The sequence below is a fragment of the Crinia signifera genome, chromosome 19 (assembly GCF_055691185.1).
Source record: "Crinia signifera chromosome 19, ASM5569118v1, whole genome shotgun sequence".
Classification (NCBI taxonomy): Eukaryota; Metazoa; Chordata; class Amphibia; order Anura; family Myobatrachidae; genus Crinia; species Crinia signifera.
Window position 1 is genome coordinate 28173609 of NC_139226.1, and position 23428 is coordinate 28197036.

A 23428-nucleotide genomic window follows, 5' to 3' on the forward strand; every position below is an offset into this window, starting at 1 on the left:
CTCACCATCACCATCACCATCACCACCTCCGGCAGGAAACCAGAGAGACAGAAGCCAGTGGAGTGCATCAGCCAATCGTTACACTGGAGTGATGAATGACAGGTCCATGAGCCAGTTAGCTGAATGAAGAGTTAGCCAATGACAGAGAAGTTTTGCAGCAGGAGCAGGAAGTGTCTGGGCTGGCTCATATCAGTTGCTACCCATCGGGGCAGCTACGTGCACAGTGCCGCCCGTCAGAGTTCCGGGGTCTCTGCCGCTGTTGTGCACTGAAGCATGGAGCCTGGCAGCGCTTCGGTAAGCACCACCAACGCTGCGACTAACGGTCCCGGGGTTCCCCTGATGTAGCTCCTCCTATCAGGGTCACTGATGACCGTCACGTGGGTGTCTGCTGCAATTGCAACCGTATTATTGCTGCTGCCCAGCATTATAATGCAGTCTGTGGCAGAATATATACATGCCTCCCAGCATGACCCTCTCCAGGGGGGCACAATGCTGTTTCTGGACTTCCCTATTAATGTATGATCACTGTCACCTGAGAAATTAGGAGGGATGTCCAGAAACAGAGCATTGGGTACTTCATCTTTGCCGCCACCACTACGCCAGTGACGTTAGCCGCTACGGCAGTGACGTTAGTCACTACAGCACCATTGTCCCCTCGCGGGCTTGCTTTATTTGCCACGCTTCGGGTTTGGTGTCTCACTTCGCTCGCCACAACTTTACTAAAGGTAATAAATAGATGGTGGCGTGGTGCCGTCGTACAGTACGTAAGTTACGTAGCATAAGCGGTGGCTGCAAAAAGGAAGTACCGAGCATTGTGTCCCTCCTGGAGAGGGTCATGTTGGGGATTCAGTATTGAATCCCGGCGGTCGGGATCCCGGCGTTCAGAATCCCGACGCCGGAATCCTGACAGCCGAAATGCCGACAAGGGGGGGACGTGGATCGCCCCCCCTTGCGGGCCCGGTGCCTCGCTACGCTCGGCACACTAATTTATTCTCCCTCCAGGGGTGTCGTGGACACCCCAGGAGGGAGAAAGTGTCGGCATTTTGGCGGTCGGGATTCCGGCGTCGGGATTCTGAACGCCGGGATCCCGACCGCCGGGATTTTAACTGCATCCCCATGTTGGGAGGTATGCACACATACAGCACTCACGGTTTGAAATAAAATAGAAAAGTGTATTGGTCACATAGAACCCAATGTACATACCGATGCAGGCATACAGAATTTTGATGCCAGTGTCCCGATGGAGGTAATCCTGACCGGTACAGTAAGTATACTCCGGGCTCTCACAAGAAATAGTGGGGCCAGGGACTGACACAATAGGCAGGGCCCTCCTTCCCTTTCTCAAACACCTGGAATGACTGGTGACGCTTGTGTATGCAGCACTGGCCACGCTAAGCCACTACATCGCTTCAAGGGAAATGAGAGCTTTGTTTATGACAAATTATACTTTATAAACTCCAGTCCTGGGGCCCCCTTTCTGTCTTGGCCCCCTGATGGCTGCCCTGAGTATACTTACCTACCCCCTCCCCAACCTTAACTGCTAGTGCCTATTCGCTAGCAATCTCACACTCCCCACTAGTGCCTCTCCCTACCTACCCCGCCCCCTAAACCTATCTCCTGCCGCCCTTCTCAGTACCCAACCCTACTTCCCTACGCTGGACACGACCATGTCATCTGAGTGGGGACGTTGGTGTAAAAGGGGTCAAATGCTGTGTTGGAGCCGGCTCCAAAAACTCGGGTGCGAACCGGTCGTTTGGTGTAAAAGGGGTATAAACCACATGTGTATGTAATAAAGCATAGTGTTTACATCTATACATCAAGGCCCCAGAGAGTAAGCTGCGGTACCATAGCCCGACCAGAGGACTTCTTCTCGCAGTCCTCCTGCGGTGGCAGCAGAAATCCAACTAAACTAGTGCCACAATGCTGTTTTCCGCCATTAGCGCGGTGCCAGGAGCATTGCGGAAGGCTTTTCGGTCGGAGAATGCTGGTTCTCACAACTCAACATCCAGCTTAAAAATGAGAACTGGGATCTCCCTGCTAGTGATGAGGCTCAGGGACCTCCTTCCCGGTGCTATGCTATCCCTTTGAATTAAATTGACCCCATAGAAATTAAGCCCTTCGCATGGATGTAGCAAGTCTGTTTTATAAAATGATCTCTACGTCTTGGGTCTCCTGGTTGGCCGTGAGGGTAAATTACACTGGCTCCTTGTTGCGAGTGACCTGCAGACATTTATCTGTGCAGTTTTGGGGTTCTCTGTATGGGTCTTATTCATCCCCTGCCCTTCGCACTCTGGTACCCATCATCAGAGCCTTAGGTAATATGAGCGTTAAATACACCATTCATTCTCATTTCAGGTAGAAATCAGGGAGGACGAGGAGCAGAATGTGAAGCTGGCTGAGATCCTGGAGCTACTGGTGGCTGCTGGGTATTTCAGGGCAAGAATTAAAGGCCTCTCTCCCTTTGACAAGGTGAGCTTGGATGAGTTCTCGTTGTAATGGTCCTATGTTGCATGCTGGTGGTTTCATGTAGGGATGGCCATCGGCACATCCCCCATCGATGGTTGCCATAGAAGGCTTTTAAAGCAGGAACCATCGATGGCTATAAACCATTCTACCCCCTACCATCGATGGTTCCTGCTATTGATGCGCAGAGCAAGGGGACGGGCAGCCACGGCGCTGCGGGGGGCCTGCCCGGCTGGGATGTGCGCACATGCGCTGAAGAAACTTTAGCTAGCCATCCATCTAGTTTAAGGTTTTTCTGCGCATGTATGCACCTCCCGGCGGGGCGGGCCACCCGAAGCGACACCACTGAATACAGCAACGCTGCGCACCCAGTGCACACGCGCCCCCAACCTTACCATCGCAAGCCATACATCAAACTATTTGACTGTTGATGCCCAAAACATCGAGCACTGGGTCCCAACCATCGATGTTTTGGGAACATCGACAGTCAGTGGCCATCCCTAGTTTCATGCCTTTTTACAATGTGTCGCCCCCTACAGGTGGTCGGTGGGATGACCTGGTGTATCACTACGTGTAACTTTGACATCGATGTGGATCTGCTTTTCCAGGAGAACTCTACAATTGGACAAAAGATGTGAGTTTAGTTCAGGTTCTGAGGTGTCCACTATTGTATGGGTGACACAGAAAAATCATTTTTTGGGTACTGAAAGACCCCTACGCTGCTGTATTTGCAAATGGAAATATGCATGGAAGTATTTAAGCTGTCACAAAGCCAAGTTAATTTGTGTGCAACCAGCAGCCGCATAGCCCCTGCAATCATTCCAGCTCTGCACTTAATGACGGCCCCTAGACCACTCTGCACCCCACTAATGTTCTGCCATACAGAGTCCATCACAATGAGCAGGGATAGCACAGGTCAAATGTTGCTGCAAGGTTACCGGACATTCCCTTCATATTATTGGTATAATACATCTGCAGCGCACGGGTAATGTGAGAAACATCACACAGGTTTGTGCCAGTACTTGATGCTGGTCATGCAGCTGTTGAAATTATGTATTCCTTGCTCACCAATGGTATTGGACATTATACAGCAAAATGGTGCAGCAACCCCCATACACAGCTTGCTCCACTGGTAAAAGATACGTTTGGTGCCGGAGCGGTACAGGAAATATTTCAGCAAGAAAGGGGCACTCCAGTGTCTGATGAGTTAATGCAGCTATCAGACACATGTAAGAGGTCCGTACCTACACAATTCTTGGAAAGAGATAAAAAAAACCGGACAGTCTGGTCCTAACCGCCATGTTACAAGCGCGGTTTGAAAATAAACAGCAGCTGGTTTGTTGATACTTTGGGGGGTATTCAGTCTGGGATTACGACAGTCGGAATCCCAGGCCATTTTCGGTCAGCTTGCCTGCAACTCAACAGTCGAGTGGAGAAAAGTGGGCGTGTCAGTGAAAACTTTGGTGGATTGTCGAGAAACGGTGGTGAATTTGACAATCCAAGGCCGGTTCCGACAAAACAGATCCGACTTGTTTTTATAGTTGGATCTGTTTTGTAGAAATCTGCCTTCAATGCTGTCAGAAACGGCGGCATTGAATAGGCAGCGGGCCTATTCCGCCTGTTGGAAATAGCGCCTTACATTAAATACCGCCCTTTATCTCTCTCCAAGGCTTAGTACACCTGCTCCAAAGTACCAATCAGCTTCTACCACTTTTCAAGCACTGCCTATAGAATAGAAGTTAGTAGCTGATTGGCCGGCACTTTGTCTCTCTATGTCTGTGTATAACCTCTCCAAGCGATGATGTATATGCCCCTTTGCCTGTTACTAAGTGGAAGATTTATCAAAGCTTGGAGAGAGATAAAGTATGAATCATTCAACTCCGGTCATTTTTTAAACACAGCCTGCAAAATGAGTTAGAAGCTGATTGGTCGGTACTTTATTCAAGCTTTGATAAATGCAGACAAGACCTATCGCATGAGTTCTGGCCTCTTGTTTCAGAGCATTAACTGAGAAAATCGTATCGGTTTTGCCAAAAATGAAATGCCCCCACCGCCTGGAGCCTCATCAGATCCAAGGCATGGACTTTATTCACATCTTCCCAGTGATCCAGGTAAGATGCCGTGTGAGACCTGAGGCCGAGCGGACGTTTGTCGGGTAATAGTGGTGGCCGGTGTGGGGTAATTACTGCTATTTAGCCAGGAGGTCTGACTGTGCCGAGTGGAAGGTCCTGGGATGATCTATCGCATACTCCTATACACTCACCCCTTATATCTGTGTCTCCGACAGTGGCTGGTGAAACGCGCCATCGAGACCAGGCAAGAAATGGGGGATTACATCCGCTCCTACTCAGTGTCTCAGTTCCAGAGGGAGCACAGCCTTCCGGAGGTGCGTACTAGGAATGCCACGGGGAGGGAGGAAGCACAGAGAAGAGGGGGAGCCACACAGGGCACAATCTGACATAGAAATAGGAAATCGCTTTCTTTATGAATGTGTCACTTTATAAAATTCTATGTGTAATGTTCCGGCACATTCCTACTTGTCCCTGTGCTTCCCTGTTATAGGATGATGAGTTTGTGAGTCGGAAGGAGAAGGCTGTAAAAACTATTACGGAGACCTTTGTAAGTACCTCTGGCCATACGCTTTCCCCAAATACTGCAATATCATTGTCCGTAACCCAGCGATTAGGTAAACAGCGCACCTTACACGCGATAATCCTCCTGTGTGCACGGCTGCAAATACATTCACAGCCGTGCACATAGGGGGGCAACCATTGTAATCACTCATGGACTCGAATGGTTTCCCCTGAGTGCGCAGCGGCGAGTAAGTCAGGACTCCGTGGGGAGAAGGAGGACGCCGCTGCTGATGTCAGCATCAGTCCATCCTAATGGCCGGGCAATGCCTTCATTTTCCGGGGCACTTCTTACAAACGCACATCGCCTATCAATCAGCTTACAAACAACCAGCGATGGTTAGCCATCTCTGGCTGTGATCGCAAGGATGGCTGCGGTCATTTGATAATCGCTCGGGCGGGTTTCCGGAGCAGACAGGCGTACCCCTGCAGCTTGCGCTACCTTCTCCACCCTCAGACTGCATAGATAATAGTCTTATTTGTCTTCTCCAACATGTTCTGGGCTTTCTTGTCTCGTATATATCACTCTCTGTCTCCTAATCTCTGCCCTCTCCCCAGGACACCTACAAGCCGCGCAGGAAGTACAAGAGGCAAGGAGACACAGCAGCACTAACGGACGAGGAGTCACGTGTACACTCCACTCTTCTGGAGTATGGCAGGTAGCGCACCCTGGGGGATACAGCAGCAATGTGTTACTTTGTCAGCTCTGGAGCTTTCACAGCTGTCCTATAGAACTGTGTAGCATTGTATCATTAAGGGGAGGAAAGGAAAACTGGCATACAGAAAAGATCCTGCTGTAGCCCATAGCAACCGGATGTTTACTAAACACTTGGCAGCCTGACTGTTAGAATTGGTCTGTTACCGCAACTTTCTCCTATGCACCAATTGTGTTGCATGTCCCCCAAGGCTGATTAATCTGACCCCTGCGCATATGTTTTATCTCCAGACATTTGCGTAGGGGCAGGTTATAACTGAGAGATGCCAAGGGTCCTGAATGTATATAAATATAAAGGAGGAATCAATATATAAAATATAGATAAGCATAATAACAGCTCTGACTCTATAGAACTCACTTCCCTGCACAGTTTGATAGGCCCCCACAGACTCAAGACTTTCCTGTTTACTCAAGCATTTACTTAATTCCATTAAGTATCGTTTAGGAAAAGCTTTTCTGTACTTTATTGTTTCCGTACTGTATTATATTTGTTCTATCTGTTAAACGCCTTGAGTCCTACTGGAGAAAGGGCGCCATATAATTAAAATGATGAATTTTACTATAAGCCAATGTCATATGACAGAGGGGCTTTGGCGCGGTCCTGGATCTGACATTTATATTAGATGATACTTCACAAATGATGAAATAGGAAATACAATTTTGAATATTTAAAATGTAAAATGGAAGAAAATCAAAGAAACCAATGTCAGAATCCGCTAACCTAAATCCTGTATACAGAGAATGTCGGGAAGGCTTGTGTAAGGACTGGGGGTACACAGACATCCTAGACCTAACATTACATAGGGAGATGGAAATATTACATTAAATCTCCCATCGGTTACGTGGCTGCTAGATAATGAGTCTCCTTGTATCGCTCCTGTTTCTGCAGGAGGTACGGGGTCAGTAAGCCGGGAAAGACGGACAAGGTTTGTTATTATTACACGGTCTGTTCCCTTTTCCTTCTCACGCTCCTTTATCTCCCCCTATCTGTTCTTGCTCACACTTATTTATTCCCCCCCCCCCCCAGTTGTTTCACACACCTTTACTCCCCCCCCCCCCCCCCCCCCGTCTGTTCCCTACTCGTGCTCCTTTATCCCCCTCTGTCTTTTCCTCACTCACGTTCCTTTACTGCCCCCCCCCAGTCTGTTCCCTGCTCGTGCTTCTTTATCCCCACCTATCTGTCTGTTCCCTGCTCTCTCTCCTTTATCCCCCCCACCCCAGTCTGTTCCATGCTCACGCTCCTTTATCCCCCCCCCCCCCGTCTTTTCCCTGCTCACGCTCATTTATCACCAACCCCATCTGTCTGTTCCCTGCTCTCTCTCCTTTATCCCCCCCCCCCAGTCTGTTCCCTGCTCACGCTCCTTTATCCCCCCTATATGTCTGTTCCCTGCTCACGCTCATTTATCCACCCCCCCATCTGTTCCCTGCACTCGCTCCTTTATCCCCCCCCCTTCCCCCGTCTGTTCCCTGCTCATGCTCATTTATCACCAACCCCATCTGTATGTTCCCTGCTCTCTCTCCTTTATCCCCCTCTCTGTCTGTTTCCTGCTCGGGCTCCTTTATCTCCCCCCCCCCCCCCCCCTCCCCGTTCCCTGCTCCCACTCCTTTATCCACCCCATCTGTCTGTTCCCTGCTCTTGCTCCTTTATCCCCCCCCCCATCTGTCTGTTCCCTGCACGCGCTGCTTTATCCCCCCTATCTGTCTGTTCCCTTCACGCGCTCCTTTAGCCCCCCTCTGTCTTTTTCCCTCTCGCACTTCTAAATCCCCCTCACAGTGAACAAATGCCTTATAATACACAAGTGGTGATAGTATATGTGTGTGATCACAGATATATTATATTGCTTTCATTTAACACCTAACCTTCTGGGCTTCTTCAGAGGAAAGCCAGAAGCTGCTGCAAGTGACTGTTCTCATTGCTCTGTCTGACAGCCGGATGACCACAAAATACCCGTCCCATCTGGGCTAGTGGGAAAAGGAGACGCGAGGGAGGAGGAGGAGCTGCACGCGCAGGAAGAAGTAAGTGATCGCTGGAAACGACACCCTCCGCAAGCACCATCTGGCCAGCATGGCCACCAGCAGGCTGCATAGGCGCTCAGTGAAGGCCGACGCCTGGCTACATGGTAGGAGAGGGACAGATCGCATAAGTGCCAGGCAGCACATTCTCTAGGGCCACAAGGTGGCCCTAGTGCCTGGTATAAGGTGATATGTCTACCTTGCGGCACAGGCTGCTGAATTACAGTCACTATATGATTACTATTGAGTATAGAGCATGTGCTTGAGATGATCTTCCCTACATAGTGTAGGCGGAGATGCTCTCTCTTTCTCTTCCTGTCTCTTTTTTTTTTCTTTTTTTTCTCCTTTTTTTTCTCTTTTTTTTTTTTCTCTCTCCTCTCTTCTCTCTCCCTCCTTCATCAACCAGGTGTCACTGGAGTAACAGTGGGAAATAGAAGGGCGACTGCAGGGAGCATGGGCACTTTAAGAATTTTAAAGACCGTAGGCCAGCTCCTCCCCTTCTACTTCCCCCAGTCTTATTTTGTGCCCTGCGGGAGCTTGGCGCAATTCTGACTTGCTCCAGGGAAAGTTCATGAAAAGATATATTTTTTTATTGAATAAAGCTGCAATCAGCAAGAGGAGGGTCAGGTAGCTTCTGCCTCTGCCTCTCAGTGACACCTGTGGAATCGGAGAAAAGGATTTAACGATAAGTACAAAATCCTGTTTTCTTTATTTTTCCAGTTTTTCTTTTCTCTCTCTCCCCCCCCCCCCCCCTTAAATGTTTTCTAAAGTAACTGTGCTCATGTATGTTTCTCCTCTGTATAGCTCCGTATAAAGGCTCTGATGACTGGAATGGCCGCCATGGACCTAGAACAGGTGGGAGTCTCATTGTCATTGGATGATATTCCTGTTCTGTAGTGAGTTATTGGCAGAGACAGATTACTTGTAGGTATGATACGGAGTACTGACAATGTGTGGGCTGCAAAATGCCCATGTAGCACCCATAACAGACGGAATTGGGTTCATCTTTCTCTAACACGAGAGCTATTCACTGTGTGATTTCATAAAAAAATTATATATATTCACACATAAAATCACCGTGTAACCTGTCTGTTGGCTGGATTTGGAATTTCAGGGGCGCCTGACGGCAAGCACCGTGGGGCAGATCGTGGGGTTGCAGTCAGACGAGATAAAACAGGTGGTGTCTGAGTACGCTGAGAAGGTGAGTACCCCTAAGCATGGAGAGATTACCCATAGCGCCCCCTACAGGTTCCCAGCTGCTGTCATTAGGCTGTGACCTGCGATACGCGTCCGCCTGACTCGTCTCTGCTTCTATTCCAGCAATCTGAGTTTACATCAGAGGAGCGTCCTGAGAACCTGGGGGCCGCTCAGCAGCAGCGCAGGAAAGTGGCCTCCGTCACTAAGCAGATTGCCCAGAAGAGTAAAATCCTGGAGCAGGTACAGGAGCTGAGCGCTTGTTACCATTTATCAACCATTGTTCATGGATTAGCGCTGGCGGAATTTCTGAGTAGCGGACAGAGGGCAGTAACATGGGCTAAAATCCTTCTTCACACCTGGGGGAGGGGCTGGCTATGCATAGCGACGCGCCTGGGGGAGGGGCTGATTTGCATAGCAGGACGTCTGGGGGGTGGGGCTGGCTATGCATAGCAGGGTGCCTGGGGGGAGGGGCTGGCTATGCATAGCAGGGCGCCTGGGGGAGGGGCTGACTATGCATAGCGAGGCGCCTGGGTGGAGGGGCTGGCTATGCATAGCGAGGCGCCTGGGTGGAGGGGCTGGCTATGCATAGCGAGGCGCCTGGGTGGAGGGGCTGGCTATGCATAGCGAGGCGCCTGGGTGGAGGGGCTGGCTATGCATAGCGAGGCGCCTGGGTGGAGGGGCTGGCTATGCATAGCGAGGCGCCTGGGTGGAGGGGCTGGCTATGCATAGCGAGGCGCCTGGGTGGAGGGGCTGGCTATGCATAGCGAGGCGCCTGGGTGGAGGGGCTGGCTATGCATAGCAAGGCGTCTGGGGGGAGGGGCTGGCTATGCATAGCAGGGTGCCTGGGGGGAGGGGCTGGCTATGCATAGCAGGGTGCCTGGGGGGGAGGGGCTGGCTATGCATAGCGAGGTGCCTGGGGGAGGGGCTGGCTATGCATAGCAGGGCGCCTGGGGGGAGGGGCTGGCTATGCATAGCAGGGTGCCTGGGTGGAGGGGCTGGCTATGCATAGCAAGGCGCCTGGGTGGAGGGGCTGGCTATGCATAGCGAGGCGCCTGGGTGGAGGGGCTGGCTATGCATAGCGAGGCGCCTGGGGGGAGGGGCTGGCTATGCATAGCGAGGCGCCTGGGTGGAGGGGCTGGCTATGCATAGCGAGGCGCCTGGGTGGAGGGGCTGGCTATGCATAGCGAGGCGCCTGGGTGGAGGGGCTGGCTATGCATAGCGAGGCGCCTGGGTGGAGGGGCTGGCTATGCATAGCAGGGCGCCTGGGGGCAGGGGCTGGCTATGCATAGCGAGGCGCCTGGGGGGAGGGGCTGGCTATGCATAGCAGGGCGCCTGGGGGCAGGGGCTGGCTATGCATAGCAGGGCGCCTGGGGGGAGGGGCTGGCTATACATAGTGAGGCACCTGGGGGTTATTAAAGGCAGTATCTGACTTTTTCCTACAGAAAGGGGTCTATGTGGTTTCCATTGAATCTTTGTACTGAGTCCGGGCAGTGCGAGGAGCTGTGATATTCCTTTAATAAGCGACACCTATGAATTACACAGGTTCACTGGCTGATTTAATCCACATGAAATGCAGACACAGAACCTGTATAATTCATAGTGTTCCAGATCCAAGAAATATAAAAGCGACCCTATGGGAGGCCCCACTATAAGAGATACCTGGGCCCAGACGTCCCGTGTAATAATACCAGAGAACACCTGCGGGCCCGGGGGCGGTATCCCTTACACTAGTGCTACAGCAGCTCATAGTAATGTACTTGGTATTAGTGGCTGGTGTCCGTGGATACGCAGCTCGGGTCCTTGGTCTGTGCCTTCGTTCATTTATAAAAATGTAATTTTTTTTTTTATAGCTGAAGGAGAAATCCCACGACCTTCAGGCCGAATGTGATGCAGCAAAGCAGAAGCTTTCCGAGGTGATTAGCATTGTGGCCCCTGATGGTGGCAGGTGTGGCCCCAGGCGGTTTGTCTCCTCTTAGTCATTCTCTGATACTTCCCGACTCTCAGGTCACAAGTCACAGCGAGAAGCTGGATGAGGAGCTCGCGGCCCTGGAGACGGTGGAGGCCAAAGCTGACCCCGCGTGAGTATTCGGAGTAATAATCTGGGTATTATTGTTACCTGCAGGCAGCATCACGGACCTCAGACTAGAGGGACTGTGATCCCTACTTACATGATATAAAACATGAGAGTTGTGTAACTTTGTAGCACTAAACTGGGGATGGTGATTGGATCATTAGCGTTCAAGGCCAGTTCTTTAGTGACCCAGCTGTCATGGAACAGCCATAAGAAGTCCTATAAACATGACAGACCATGGAAGGTAGAACTGGATCAGTACATAATATTTCTATATTCAGCATCTTGCAGAAGCTCCGATCCCTGGTGGCCATGAATGAGAGCCTGAAGACTCAGGAGCAGCAGTTCCGGGCCCACTGCCGGGTGAGTCTCATATGATCTGCTGGGTCAGGACCTCCTGGAAATCTCACCAACATGTCCCGGGAATCCGATGTACTGGACTAGAACTATATGGGCTATAATAACTCTGATCTTCTAGAACTCTCCATTTCTTTTAGACCTTCACTTACACTGTATAAATGAGTTTATTCTGCCGCGTGCAGGAGGAAATGGCCCGCCTGCAGCAGAACATAGAGAATCTAAAGACTGAAACTTCAGAGAGCGGAGAGGAAAAGGTAAAGTGGCCACTTTTGTCCGCTAACCGTATCCCGACTTTTACACCTTTCTGTTCTTGGTGATAGATGAAGACTGAGGAATATTATTGCACATTGTGCTGTGTTTCCAGGAGCGATCTCTGCAATTTGAACAGCAACACAAAGCGGAGCGGGAGAAACTGCAGAAGATCCGACTCCTCCTGGTGAGAATCCCGCACTTCGTGTGTATACCCCAAACCGTTAGCGTTGGTGCTCTCCCACTGGACATTTGTATCATGGCTGCAGGATTCACATCAATTCCAAGTTGGTGAGGTGGAGCACTGATGTCGGGCAGTAAGGTCGGACTGGATGTGTAGGATGGGGTCCGGACTGTGCAGGACCGCCAGGTTCTTCCACATCAGTCCCGGCAGACCAGTCTTTCTGTGCACACGGGCATTGAAATGTTATCGTTGGTGCTCTCCCACTGGACATTTGTATCATGGCTGCAGGATTCACATCAATTCCAAGTTGGTGAGGTGGAGCACTGATGTCGGGCAGTAAGGTCGGACTGGATGTGTAGGATGGGGTCCGGACTGTGCAGGACCGCCAGGTTCTTCCACATCAGTCCCGGCAGACCAGTCTTTCTGTGCACACGGGCATTGAAATGTTATAACAGGAGAGGGCCTGGTTTTATCAAACGGCACAAAGTCGGCAGCTCACGATTCTGTAGAATGTCAATGTAAGATTTCCCTTCACTTGGGACTAAAGTGCCCAAACCAAATCATGAACAAGAGCCCCAAATAATTGTTCCTCACCCGCCAACCATTACGGTTTGTCTGCCAGACAGTGAAGCGTTAAACATCACTCCCGAGAAAGCATTTCCGCTGCTCTAGAGTACAATGGTGCATACGCCGTACACTGCTGCAGCTGATGTTCGGGCACGGTGTTCCGAGAAACTCAATCCGTGAAGCTTTTATGCCTCTCTGGGTCCATGAGTCCTTAATGTAATGACAGATTTACACATAATTACATCAAGGGTTTTATCAGTGTTCAGGAGAACAAGGGGGAACCACAATTGTATATTATTATTATGTTCTGTAGTAGTAGATGCCTTGGACATATTCAGATGTAGTTGGGGAAACTGTGAGGGACTTATGCACAGCAGTTTAATGGACGTCTGATGCCCCAGATGAGGGTCTTCAGTCCCTTCTGGTTTACTAGAGTCCAGATAACTTTACGTGAGACGCTTGGTACTGAGATGCATAATGGTCAGTAATGAGTAACACAGAATCCTCATTCGCAGTGTTCTACGTGTGTAAATGTCTATGAAACCTCCGCCCTCCTCACTTCTGTGCCTTGTGTTCCAGGCGCGGAGGAACAGGGAAATCGCTATTTTGCAGCGTAAAATCGATGAGGTACCAAGTCGGGCGGAGCTGACGCAGTATCAGAAACGATTCATTGAGCTGTATGGACAGGGTAATGATCGTTCCTATGGGCCTTTAATCCCTTCTGATCTCATTCAGTAATGATCTGGGGTCACATTAAAGTGCTGACACCATTGTGTGACATGTGGGCATCACGTGGATACGTCCTGCGTAACCACATATGTTCCTGTCTTCTAGTCTCTGGCACCCACAAGGAGACCAAACAGTTCTTTACCCTGTACAACACCTTGGATGATAAGAAGGTTTATCTGGAGAAGGAGGTGAGATGCATGGAATCGTGTGTGCATGAGTGTTCCTATAGAGAGGGTACATAGAATCACACGTGTGTATGGTCCTATAGAGAGGGTACATAGAATCACACGTGTGTATGGTCCTATAGAGAGGGTACATAGAATCACACGTGTGTATGGTCCTATAGGGAGGGTACATAGAATAACACATGTGTATGGTCCTATAGAGAGGGTACATAGAATCACACGTGTGTATGGTCCTATAGAGAGGGTACATAGAATCACACGTGTGTATGGTCCTATAGAGAGGGTACATAGAATAACACATGTGTATGGTCCTATAGAGAGGGTACATAGAATCACACGTGTGTGTGGTCCTATAGAGAGGGTACATAGAATCACACGTGTGTATGGTCCTATAGAGAGGGTACATAGAATAACACATGTGTATGGTCCTATAGAGCGGTTACATAGAATCACACGTGTGTATGGTCATATAGAGAGGGTACATAGAATAACACATGTGTGTATGGTCCTATAGAGAGGGTACATAGAATAACACATGTGTATGGTCATATAGAGAGGGTACATAGAATCCACACGTGTGTATGGTCCTATAGAGAGGGTACATAGAATAACACATGTGTATGGTCATATAGAGAGGGTACATAGAATCACACGTGTGTATGACTGGCCATATAGAGAGGGTACATAGAATCACACGTGTGTATGACTGGGCATATAGAGAGGGTACATAGAATCACACGTGTGTATGACTGGGCATATAGAGAGGGTACATAGAATCACACGTGTGTATGGTCCTATAGAGAGGGTACATAGAATCACACGTGTGTATGGTCCTATAGAGAGGGTACATAGAATCACACATGTGTATGACTGGTCATATAGAGAGGGTACATAGAATCACACGTGTGTATGACTGGTCATATAGAGAGGGTACATAGAATCACACGTGTGTATGACCGGCCATATAGAGAGGGTACATAGAATCACACGTGTGTATGGTCCTATAGAGAGGGTACATAGAATCACACGTGTGTATGGTCCTATAGAGAGGGTACATAGAATCACACGTGTGTATGACTGGTCATATAGAGAGGGTACATAGAATCACACGTGTGTATGGTCCTATAGAGAGGGTACATAGAATCACACGTGTGTATGGTCCTATAGAGAGGGTACATAGAATCACACGTGTGTATGGTCCTATAGAGAGGGTACATAGAATCACACGTGTGTATGACTGGGCATATAGAGAGGGTACATAGAATCACACGTGTGTATGACTGGGCATATAGAGAGGGTACATAGAATCACACGTGTGTATGACTGGGCATATAGAGAGGGTACATAGAATCACACGTGTGTATGGTCCTATAGAGAGGGTACATAGAATCACACGTGTGTATGACTGGTCATATAGAGAGGGTACATAGAATCACACGTGTGTATGACTGGTCATATAGAGAGGGTATATAGAATCACACGTGTGTATGACTGGTCATATAGAGAGGGTACATAGAATCACACGTGTGTATGACTGGTCATATAGAGAGGGTACATAGAATCACATGTGTGTATGACTGGGCATATAGAGAGGGTACATAGAATCACACGTGTGTATGACTGGGCATATAGAGAGGGTACATAGAATCACACGTGTGTATGACTGGGCATATAGAGAGGGTGCATAGAATCACACGTGTGTATGACTGGGCATATAGAAAGGGTGCATAGAATCACACGTGTGTATGACTGGGCATATAGAGAGGGTACATAGAATCACACGTGTGTATGACTGGGCATATAGAGAGGGTACATAGAATCACACGTGTATGACTGGGCATATAGAGAGGGTACATAAAATCACACGTGTGTATGACTGGGCATATAGAGAGGGTACATAGAATCACACGTGTGTATGACTGGGCATATACAGAAGGTACATAGTATCACATGTGTATGACCAGGCATATAAAGAGGGTACATAGAATCACGTGTGCATGAGTGGTCATATAGGGAGGGTACATAGAATTACACGTGTGTATGACCGGCCATATAGAGAGGGTACATAGAATCACACGTGTGTATGACCGGCCATATAGAGAGGGTACATAGAATCACACGTGTGTATGGTCCTATAGAGAGGGTACATAGAATCACACGTGTGTATGGTCCTATAGAGAGGGTACATAGAATCACACGTGTGTATGGTCCTATAGAGAGGGTACATAGAATCACACGTGTGTATGACTGGTCATATAGAGAGGGTACATAGAATCACACGTGTGTATGACTGGTCATATAGAGAGGGTACATAGAATCACACGTGTGTATGACTGGTCATATAGAGAGGGTACATAGAATCACACGTGTGTATGACTGGTCATATAGAGAGGGTACATAGAATCACACGTGTGTATGACTGGGCATATAGAGAGGGTGCATAGAATCACACGTGTGTATGACTGGGCATATAGAGAGGGTGCATAGAATCACACGTGTGTATGACTGGGCATATAGAAAGGGTGCATAGAATCACACGTGTGTATGACTGGGCATATAGAGAGGGTGCATAGAATCACACGTGTGTATGACTGGGCATATAGAGAGGGTACATAGAACCACACGTGTGTATGACTGGGCATATAGAGAGGGTACATAGAATCACACGTGTGTATGACTGGGCATATAGAGAGGGTACATAGAATCACACGTGTGTATGACTGGGCATATAGAGAGGGTGCATAGAATCACACGTGTGTATGAGTGGTCATATAGAGAGGGTACATAGAATCACACGTGTATGACTGGGCATATAGAGAGGGTACATAAAATCACACGTGTGTATGACTGGGCATATAGAGAGGGTACATAGAATCACACGTGTGTATGACTGGGCATATACAGAAGGTACATAGTATCACATGTGTATGACCAGGCATATAAAGAGGGTACATAGAATCACGTGTGCATGAGTGGTCATATAGGGAGGGTACATAGAATTACACGTGTGTATGACCGGGCATATAGAGAGGGTACATAGAATCACACTGGGCATATAGAGAGGGTACATAGAATCACACGTGTGTATGACTGGGCATATAGAGAGGGTGCATAGAATCACACGTGTGTATGAGTGGTCATATAGAGAGGGTACATAGAATCACACGTGTATGACTGGGCATATAGAGAGGGTACATAAAATCACACGTGTGTATGACTGGGCATATAGAGAGGGTACATAGAATCACACGTGTGTATGACTGGGCATATACAGAAGGTACATAGTATCACATGTGTATGACCAGGCATATAAAGAGGGTACATAGAATCACGTGTGCATGAGTGGTCATATAGGGAGGGTACATAGAATTACACGTGTGTATGACCGGGCATATAGAGAGGGTACATAGAATCACACTGGGCATATAGAGAGGGTACATAGAATCACACTGGGCATATAGAGAGGGTACATAGAATCTCGTGTGCATGAGTTGTCATATAGGGATTGTACATGCAAACACACGTGTGTATGACTGGGCATATAAAGAGGGTACATAGAATCACACGTGTGTATGACTGGGCATATAGAGAGGGTACATGCAATCACACGTGTGTATGACCGGCCATAGAGAGAGGGCACACAATATACCTCTGTATAAGGGTACACATATTACACATGTGGCCATGTACAGGACAGAGGCTACATTGCACATGTATATAGGGCTATGAGAACACCTGACCCCTGGGGTGACAGTCTGCACTGGGCATGGTACAGACCAGAGGGTGGGTACAATAATTTGATGCCCCCGGGGCTGTCAGTCAGGCGGACATGGCGTCTTCTTACAGGATGACTTTTGTGTCTTTCAGGTGAATCTGCTGAACTCCATTCATGACAACTTCCAGCAGTGAGTCCTCTACTTACACTGTGTCCTGACCTCTTCTGGCTGATCAGGGGAATGTGGGACTGGAGACAAGGGGATGGGTGTTGGGGGTGTGCAGGACTGGATGGAAACCTCGAGGGACCTCGGCTGATTAGGAGAGTGACGGGGCTGGGGACCAGGGACACCAGTATCAGTGCCTTCTAATGAGCTTCGGCTGCATCTTATACCCTGCAGGGCGATGGCATCATCCAGCACCCGGGAACAGTTCCTCCGCCAGATGGAGCAGATTGTGGATGGCATCAGACAGAACAGGAACAGGGTACTTCTCCTCCATTGGCATTATTCTTATTATACAAGTGGCGTGTATATCGTTTAGACAGAGGGGTAATGAAATGTGTCATCGTACCACAGACACGTGACCGCTCATTAAATCAGAGGTAGTCAGATAGCCACGTGTCTGCTTATTAAACTAGTCCCAAGCAGCCACTTTAACTCCGAGATAGGTGGTCGCGTGGCTGCTCATTTTATCAGAGATGGACAGACAGCCACGTGACGTATAGAAAGGCACATCCATAGGCTGAGAATGGCTTACATCTATATAAAGCCTCCGCTGTATGGTACCCAAGTCTAAGCCCCGTGTAATGCCCACTGTACCCTCAGATGGAGAAGAAGAAGCAGGAAAATAAGATGAGGCGCGACCAGCTGAATGACGAGTATCTGGAGATGTTGGAGAAGCAGAGGTTGTACTTCAAGACGGTGAAGGAGTTTAAAGAGGTGAGAGATGAGTGACCAGCCGAGTATTAGGCTCCGCCTTCTGTGCCATCTTTATAACTGGTGCCTTTCTTCCTAGGAATGCCGCAAAAACGAAGTCCTGCTGAGTAAACTGAAGGACCGCACCCCGTGATGGACTTGGAGAACGATTTAACTGTATTTCCGGGTGAATTAGGACATTGACTGGTTCCTGCAGCACATCATTCCCCCCCCCCTCTGTCACAAGCGATGGGTAGTTATTGGCCCAGCCCACGTATGTAACACTTTCTCATGTAAGTGGGTTTAGAGCACTTTGAGAAGAGCCTTATAAAGACCAATAACGTGGCTGACTGAGTGTTGAAACGTGAGTTGGCGCAGTCTCGATCCACAGCGATAAAACAGCATTAAACTTATGCACTTTTCGTTACCAGACTCTGATATTCTTTCTGCAGCAGAGTTCTATATTTCTGGAGGGAGCTGTATTCTGTGCCTGCAGCTGACAAAGAATCTGGTCTTGGTTCTGTGTACATTGGGCAAGACTAGACAACGAAGATGGTGCTAGGGAGCATACTGGCATAGATTACATGAGGGTAGGCACAGGATCGGCAAATGGCCCATTGCAGATAGTCGGCTTTACCCAAACCGTTCAGTGGCAAAATGCATTGGCCCTCTATGATCTGTATAAAATGAGGGTATGCGGAGGCAGCAAATGATGCAGGGCAGGTGCGCGGAGGCGCAACTGATGCTGGGCAGGTGCGCGAAGATGTAGAATTAACGGGCACTTATTTTGTTTGCAAACATGTCTAAAAACACTGGAAGGCTTCTACACAGACCTTTCCCTGTACCCCAAATTACTAGAGTGACATTAATTTGCAGAAATGTTTTGCCCATTAACCCTTTCCCTGGCACTCCTGAGAATTTTCCAGGCTATGCCGCAGTGCCCAGACTGGCAAACCCGGAAAATTCTCGAGAGTGCCACTGTCTGCGATGCTTAGCACCAGCCGGTGCCACTGAGCTGAGCACTGAAAAAAAACGCGCCAAGAGTGGAAAAATCGTTCAACACCATTTAATTACCTCAGGTACTCTCTGAGCCCACATGGTCCTGCTGTCACTTTGTTGGGGTCCAGGATGGGTTCTGCATTTTTATACTTATCCCAGCGTATACCGGGAGTTGGCATTTCTGATTGGATCGCACATTTATTGGGTTCGTGCATTAGTGCAGGGGTTCTCAAACACAGTTTTCCAGGTCAACCGGCAGGTGCACAGGCGCATTTATTACTCGCCGACACATTTTCAAAGATCCACAGGTGGAGCTAATGATTTCACTTGTGATTCTGCGAAGAGACCTGCAAAACATGACTTTTTTTTTTAAATTGAGAAATTTTTATGAATTTTGTAAAAGAAAACAAAAAGTAAATGAAAGTGCTGACATCAATGTTACAGTAGAACAATAGGTGCATGGAGAAAGTATGTAACATCTACAATGATATATATAAAGGAGTACATAAAAGCATCCATATATATTCACGCGCAGAACATGTATAGTATATATAATGTGAATATCATCCCCTCAGGATATAGGCAAGCATACATTAAATTAGGTACCCGGAGGCGCCATCTGGGCTCCCAGAAACGGAGACGTAGAAGGAGGCACAATTAAATGGACATAGCGCATAACAAGTCATTAAGCACCATTGGTCAGCTTCTTAGAATAATCAATTAACAAAAACACCACTGTCTGAAATCTAAATAAACCCACTAACATTAATAAAGAAACAAAAATAAAAAAAACACCCAAAAGACCCAAAGCAAAACCTCCCTTGTAACCCCCCACCCTGTACTACCCACCCCCAACTTTAGGTGTACCTGGATCCCTGAAACCATATTACCATTATAGCCATTCTGATAACCCCCCCCCCCACTACTTAACCTACTACAATTCTAACTAAATCAAGTCTTAAGGCCCCCATACACTATGCGATTTTCGGCCGATTTCATCCGATTTCGGGCCGATAAATCGGGTGAAATCGGCCCAAAATGTGTTTGACATCTGATCTGATGCGCGGTCCCGCGCGCATCGGATCGGATCACGGCGTCGGACCTACAGAACATAAGATATATCGGAATCTGAGCCATCATGGGTGCTTTTTAGCACCCACGATGTTCAGATCCGATATATCTTTATATACAGCCCCCCTGTCTTACTAGCAGCGCCCCCCCCCCCCCCCCCGCATTGATGGCTCCCGGTGGAGGTAGTGCAGGCGGGGACCGCAGGCGTCGCAGAGCAGAGACCGTCGGCGCGGCGGGAGAATAGGAAGAAATCCTATTCAAAAGACCGGGCGGCCGCTGATTGGCTGAGCTCTCAGCCAATCAGCGGCCGCCCAGTCTCTTAAATAACATTTCTTTCTATTCTCCCGCCGCGCCGACAGTCTCTGCTCTGCGACGCCTGCGGTCCCCGCCTGCACTACCTCCGCAGGGAGCCGGGAGCCGTCAATGCGGGGGGGCGCTGCTAGTAAGACAGGGGGGCGCTGCCGGGGACACAGAGTTGGCAGTAACAGAGCCGGGCAGGAAAAGCTGTCGGCGCTTGAAAAAAAAAAAGCCCATACAATGAATGGGCAGCCTATGATTGGCTGAGCGCTCTCTCAGCCAGTCAGCAATTGGCTGAGAGAGCGCTCAGCCAATCACAGGCTGCCCATTCATTGTATGGGCTTTTTTTTCCAGCACTGACAGCTCCCGCCTCCCCCTGCCCTGTCACTGTCCCCTGCACCCCACCAGCAGCCCTGTTCTGCAGAAACCCCCCCCCCCTCCCCCTGCTCCCCGGGTTTACATGTGATAAATCGAGACGATTTATCACATGTAAAAAATGGGGTACTTATGTATTATCTGGGCTCCCATGTTAAATGCACCCCATTTTTTCATACCCCTACTATCCAACTACGCATGGAGTTGATTTTATATAGTGTGGCGAGCGCAGTGAGCCACCGTGCCCGAAGCGTGGCGAGCGCAGCGAGCCCCGCGAGGGGACGCGGTCTCATAAGAAAAACGGGAGCCCAGATAATACATAAGTACCAAAAATGGCAATCTTATCAAGCTATACCCACTTGTGGAACACAAGGGGGGGGGGGGGGTGCCGCAAATCGCCACAAGAAAATAAAATAAATCTTCAGAAACTCATGTCAACCTTTTTCATTGTCGACCATAGCCATGTCAGTGTTTTGCTTGTGCAATCCTGGGGTTGCCATGAATCGCGGGGGGGGGGGGTGTGCAGCGAATTGCGGGGGGTGTGGGTGCCGGGAATCGTGGGTGGAGGTGCGGGGGTTTGCAGCGAATCGCAGGAGGGTGGGTCGCGGGGGGTTGCTGAGAATCGTTGGAGGGGGGGTCAGGGGGCCAGGGGTTGCCGCGAATCGTGGGAGGGGGGGTCATGGGGGGTGCAGTGAATCGTGGGAGGGGGGGTCGCGGGGGGTGCCATGAATCGCAGGAGGGGGGGTTGAGAATCGCGCAGGGGGGGGTGGCACTTCAATGGTGTCCATGTCGACACATGAGAATGAATATGAAAACATTCAAAAATTGAAAAATAAATCTTCAAAAACTTATGTCAACCTTTTTCATTGTCGGTTGCCATTAATTCTGGGGGGGGGGAGAGGTGGGGGTGTCTGTAAATTGCAGGAGAGGGGTTCGTGGGGGGGGGCGCGAATTGCAGGAGGGGGGATCGTGGTGGGTGCGGCGAATGGCGGGAGGTTGCTGCGAATCGTGGGAGGGGGTGTCGCGGGGGGAGCGCGAATCGCAGGGGGGAGTGTTTTGCCACGAATCGCGGTAGGTTACGGGGGCAGGGTTGCTGCGAATCGCGGGAGGGGGCTTCTGAATTGTGGGAGGAGGGTGGGGGGAGTGTTTTGCCGCAAATCGCGGGAGGGGGGGCGGGGGTGTTTTGCCGCGAATCGCGGAGGGGTCGCGGGGGTGCCGCGAATCGCGGGAGGGGTCGGGGTGCCGCAAATCGCGGGGGGGGGGGTGCTGCGAATCGTGGAAGGGGGGGATGGGGGGGGGGGTGTTTTGCCGCGAATCGCGGGAGGGTGGCGCTTACCTGGTGGCTGTGGAGTAGGTTCCTGGGCAGCATGGGGAGGCAGAGGGTGTCTAGCGCTGTGGGCTCACTGGGCTGGTTCTCTTTCATGTGAGTCAGAGGCTCCACCCAGCGTTACAGACACACTCACACACTTTGAGTGCGCGTCCTCTGACCTTTTCATTCCCCTACTATCCATGTCGGCGTGGAGTTGAGAATATAAAGTGTGGCGAGCGCAGCGAGCCACCGAGCCCGAAGCGTGGCGAGCGGACGCGTATACCTGTGAAGCCGCTTTGGGCTCGGTGGCTCGCTGCGCTTGCCACACTTTATATTCTCAACTCCACGCCGACGTGGATAGTAGGGGAATGAAAAGGTCGGAGGACTCGCACCGCCGCCCCTCGCGGGCTCGCCGCGCTCGCCACGCTTCGGGTTCGTGTCAATCGTGGCGTGGGGTTCAGGGTGTAAAATTGGGGGTCTAGGGAATATTTTACATTGAATCCAATGTAAAATAGGGTCCCAGGGACCCTATTCACATTTGATTCAATTTAAAAATCGGGTCGGTCGCATCGCATGCGATGCGACCAACGCAATTTTTCCGACACGACCACCCCGATGGAAATCGGGGTGGCCGTGCTAGGAAACAAGTATCACTTATTGCAATACTTAGGCAGCACACAGCCATATTACACTACACAGAAGTACAGCATCACTGAGTGACGACTTCTCCAGCACAACTAGGGATGGCCATGGACCATCGATGATTAGAAATCATCGATGGTTCATGGTCAATGTCGAATAGTTTTGCCATCGATGGGGGAGAACTAGATGGTTTCCCACAATCGATGTCAAGCTTAAATAAATAGTTTAGTTTTTGCTTTTTCACTAAAGAGCCGGGACACGGAGCTTAGTCCTACCCCCGACACCCATGAAGCCCCACCCCCAGATTTTGATTGGCCCACAGGCCAATCAATCAAAGAAAATGGATGACCGTCGATATGGAAAAACATTGATGGTCATCCACTGAATAGAAATACACTATCGATGGTCTGTTGCACTTTTGCCATCGATGGCAAAGGCAGCGATGGCCATCCCTACTCCTGCTACTATTGGTGAACATCATCACCACATGAGGGCGCCTCTCAAGAGTAAGTTGTTTATGGCAAGGATTGGATGGAAAATCATCAATGTTCACTGATTGTTTAAGAATTCTTAACAACTCAATTACTTTTTTTTTGAGAGTCTTGTTCTTGTTCCAGTATAATTCCAATAGACACAAACCTATTATTAGTAGCTGTGCTTTATGGTCACTGAGCACTGAGATGGGCCATTGTGGTGAAGCCACTCTTTCATGTTGCATCCATTGGTTTCCAAGGACCGTTG

The 23428-nt window shown here is 49.5% G+C and overlaps 1 protein-coding gene across 1 annotated transcript; it reads left to right on the forward strand.

Annotated features, from left to right (window-relative positions):
- The first annotated feature begins 4 nt into the window (after window positions 1-4).
- Window positions 5-18421, forward strand: CCDC93 (CCC complex scaffolding subunit CCDC93). Its single transcript, XM_083162232.1, has 23 exons — window positions 5-294; window positions 2356-2469; window positions 3003-3097; window positions 4463-4574; window positions 4751-4849; window positions 5026-5082; window positions 5652-5752; window positions 6698-6734; window positions 7738-7824; window positions 8626-8676; window positions 8936-9022; window positions 9142-9258; window positions 10869-10931; window positions 11023-11096; window positions 11371-11452; window positions 11632-11703; window positions 11814-11885; window positions 13029-13137; window positions 13284-13366; window positions 17231-17268; window positions 17479-17563; window positions 17905-18018; window positions 18095-18421. The coding sequence occupies exons 1-23, from the start codon at window positions 274-276 to the stop codon at window positions 18146-18148; spliced, it is 1824 nt and encodes a 607-aa protein (XP_083018358.1). The 5' UTR covers window positions 5-273; the 3' UTR covers window positions 18149-18421.
- Window positions 18422-23428: the final 5007 nt, after the last annotated feature.

What these genes read in the sequence shown, in the direction of transcription:
- CCDC93 (XM_083162232.1), top strand. Translation starts at nt 274, where the DNA reads ATGGAGCCTGGCAGCGCTTCG. An exon ending in AAACTATTACGGAGACCTTT is followed by an intron (nt 5,083 to 5,651) that starts GTAAGTACCTCT and finishes CCCTCTCCCCAG; the next exon opens with GACACCTACAAGCCGCGCAG. An exon ending in AGAAGATCCGACTCCTCCTG is followed by an intron (nt 11,886 to 13,028) that starts GTGAGAATCCCG and finishes CTTGTGTTCCAG; the next exon opens with GCGCGGAGGAACAGGGAAAT.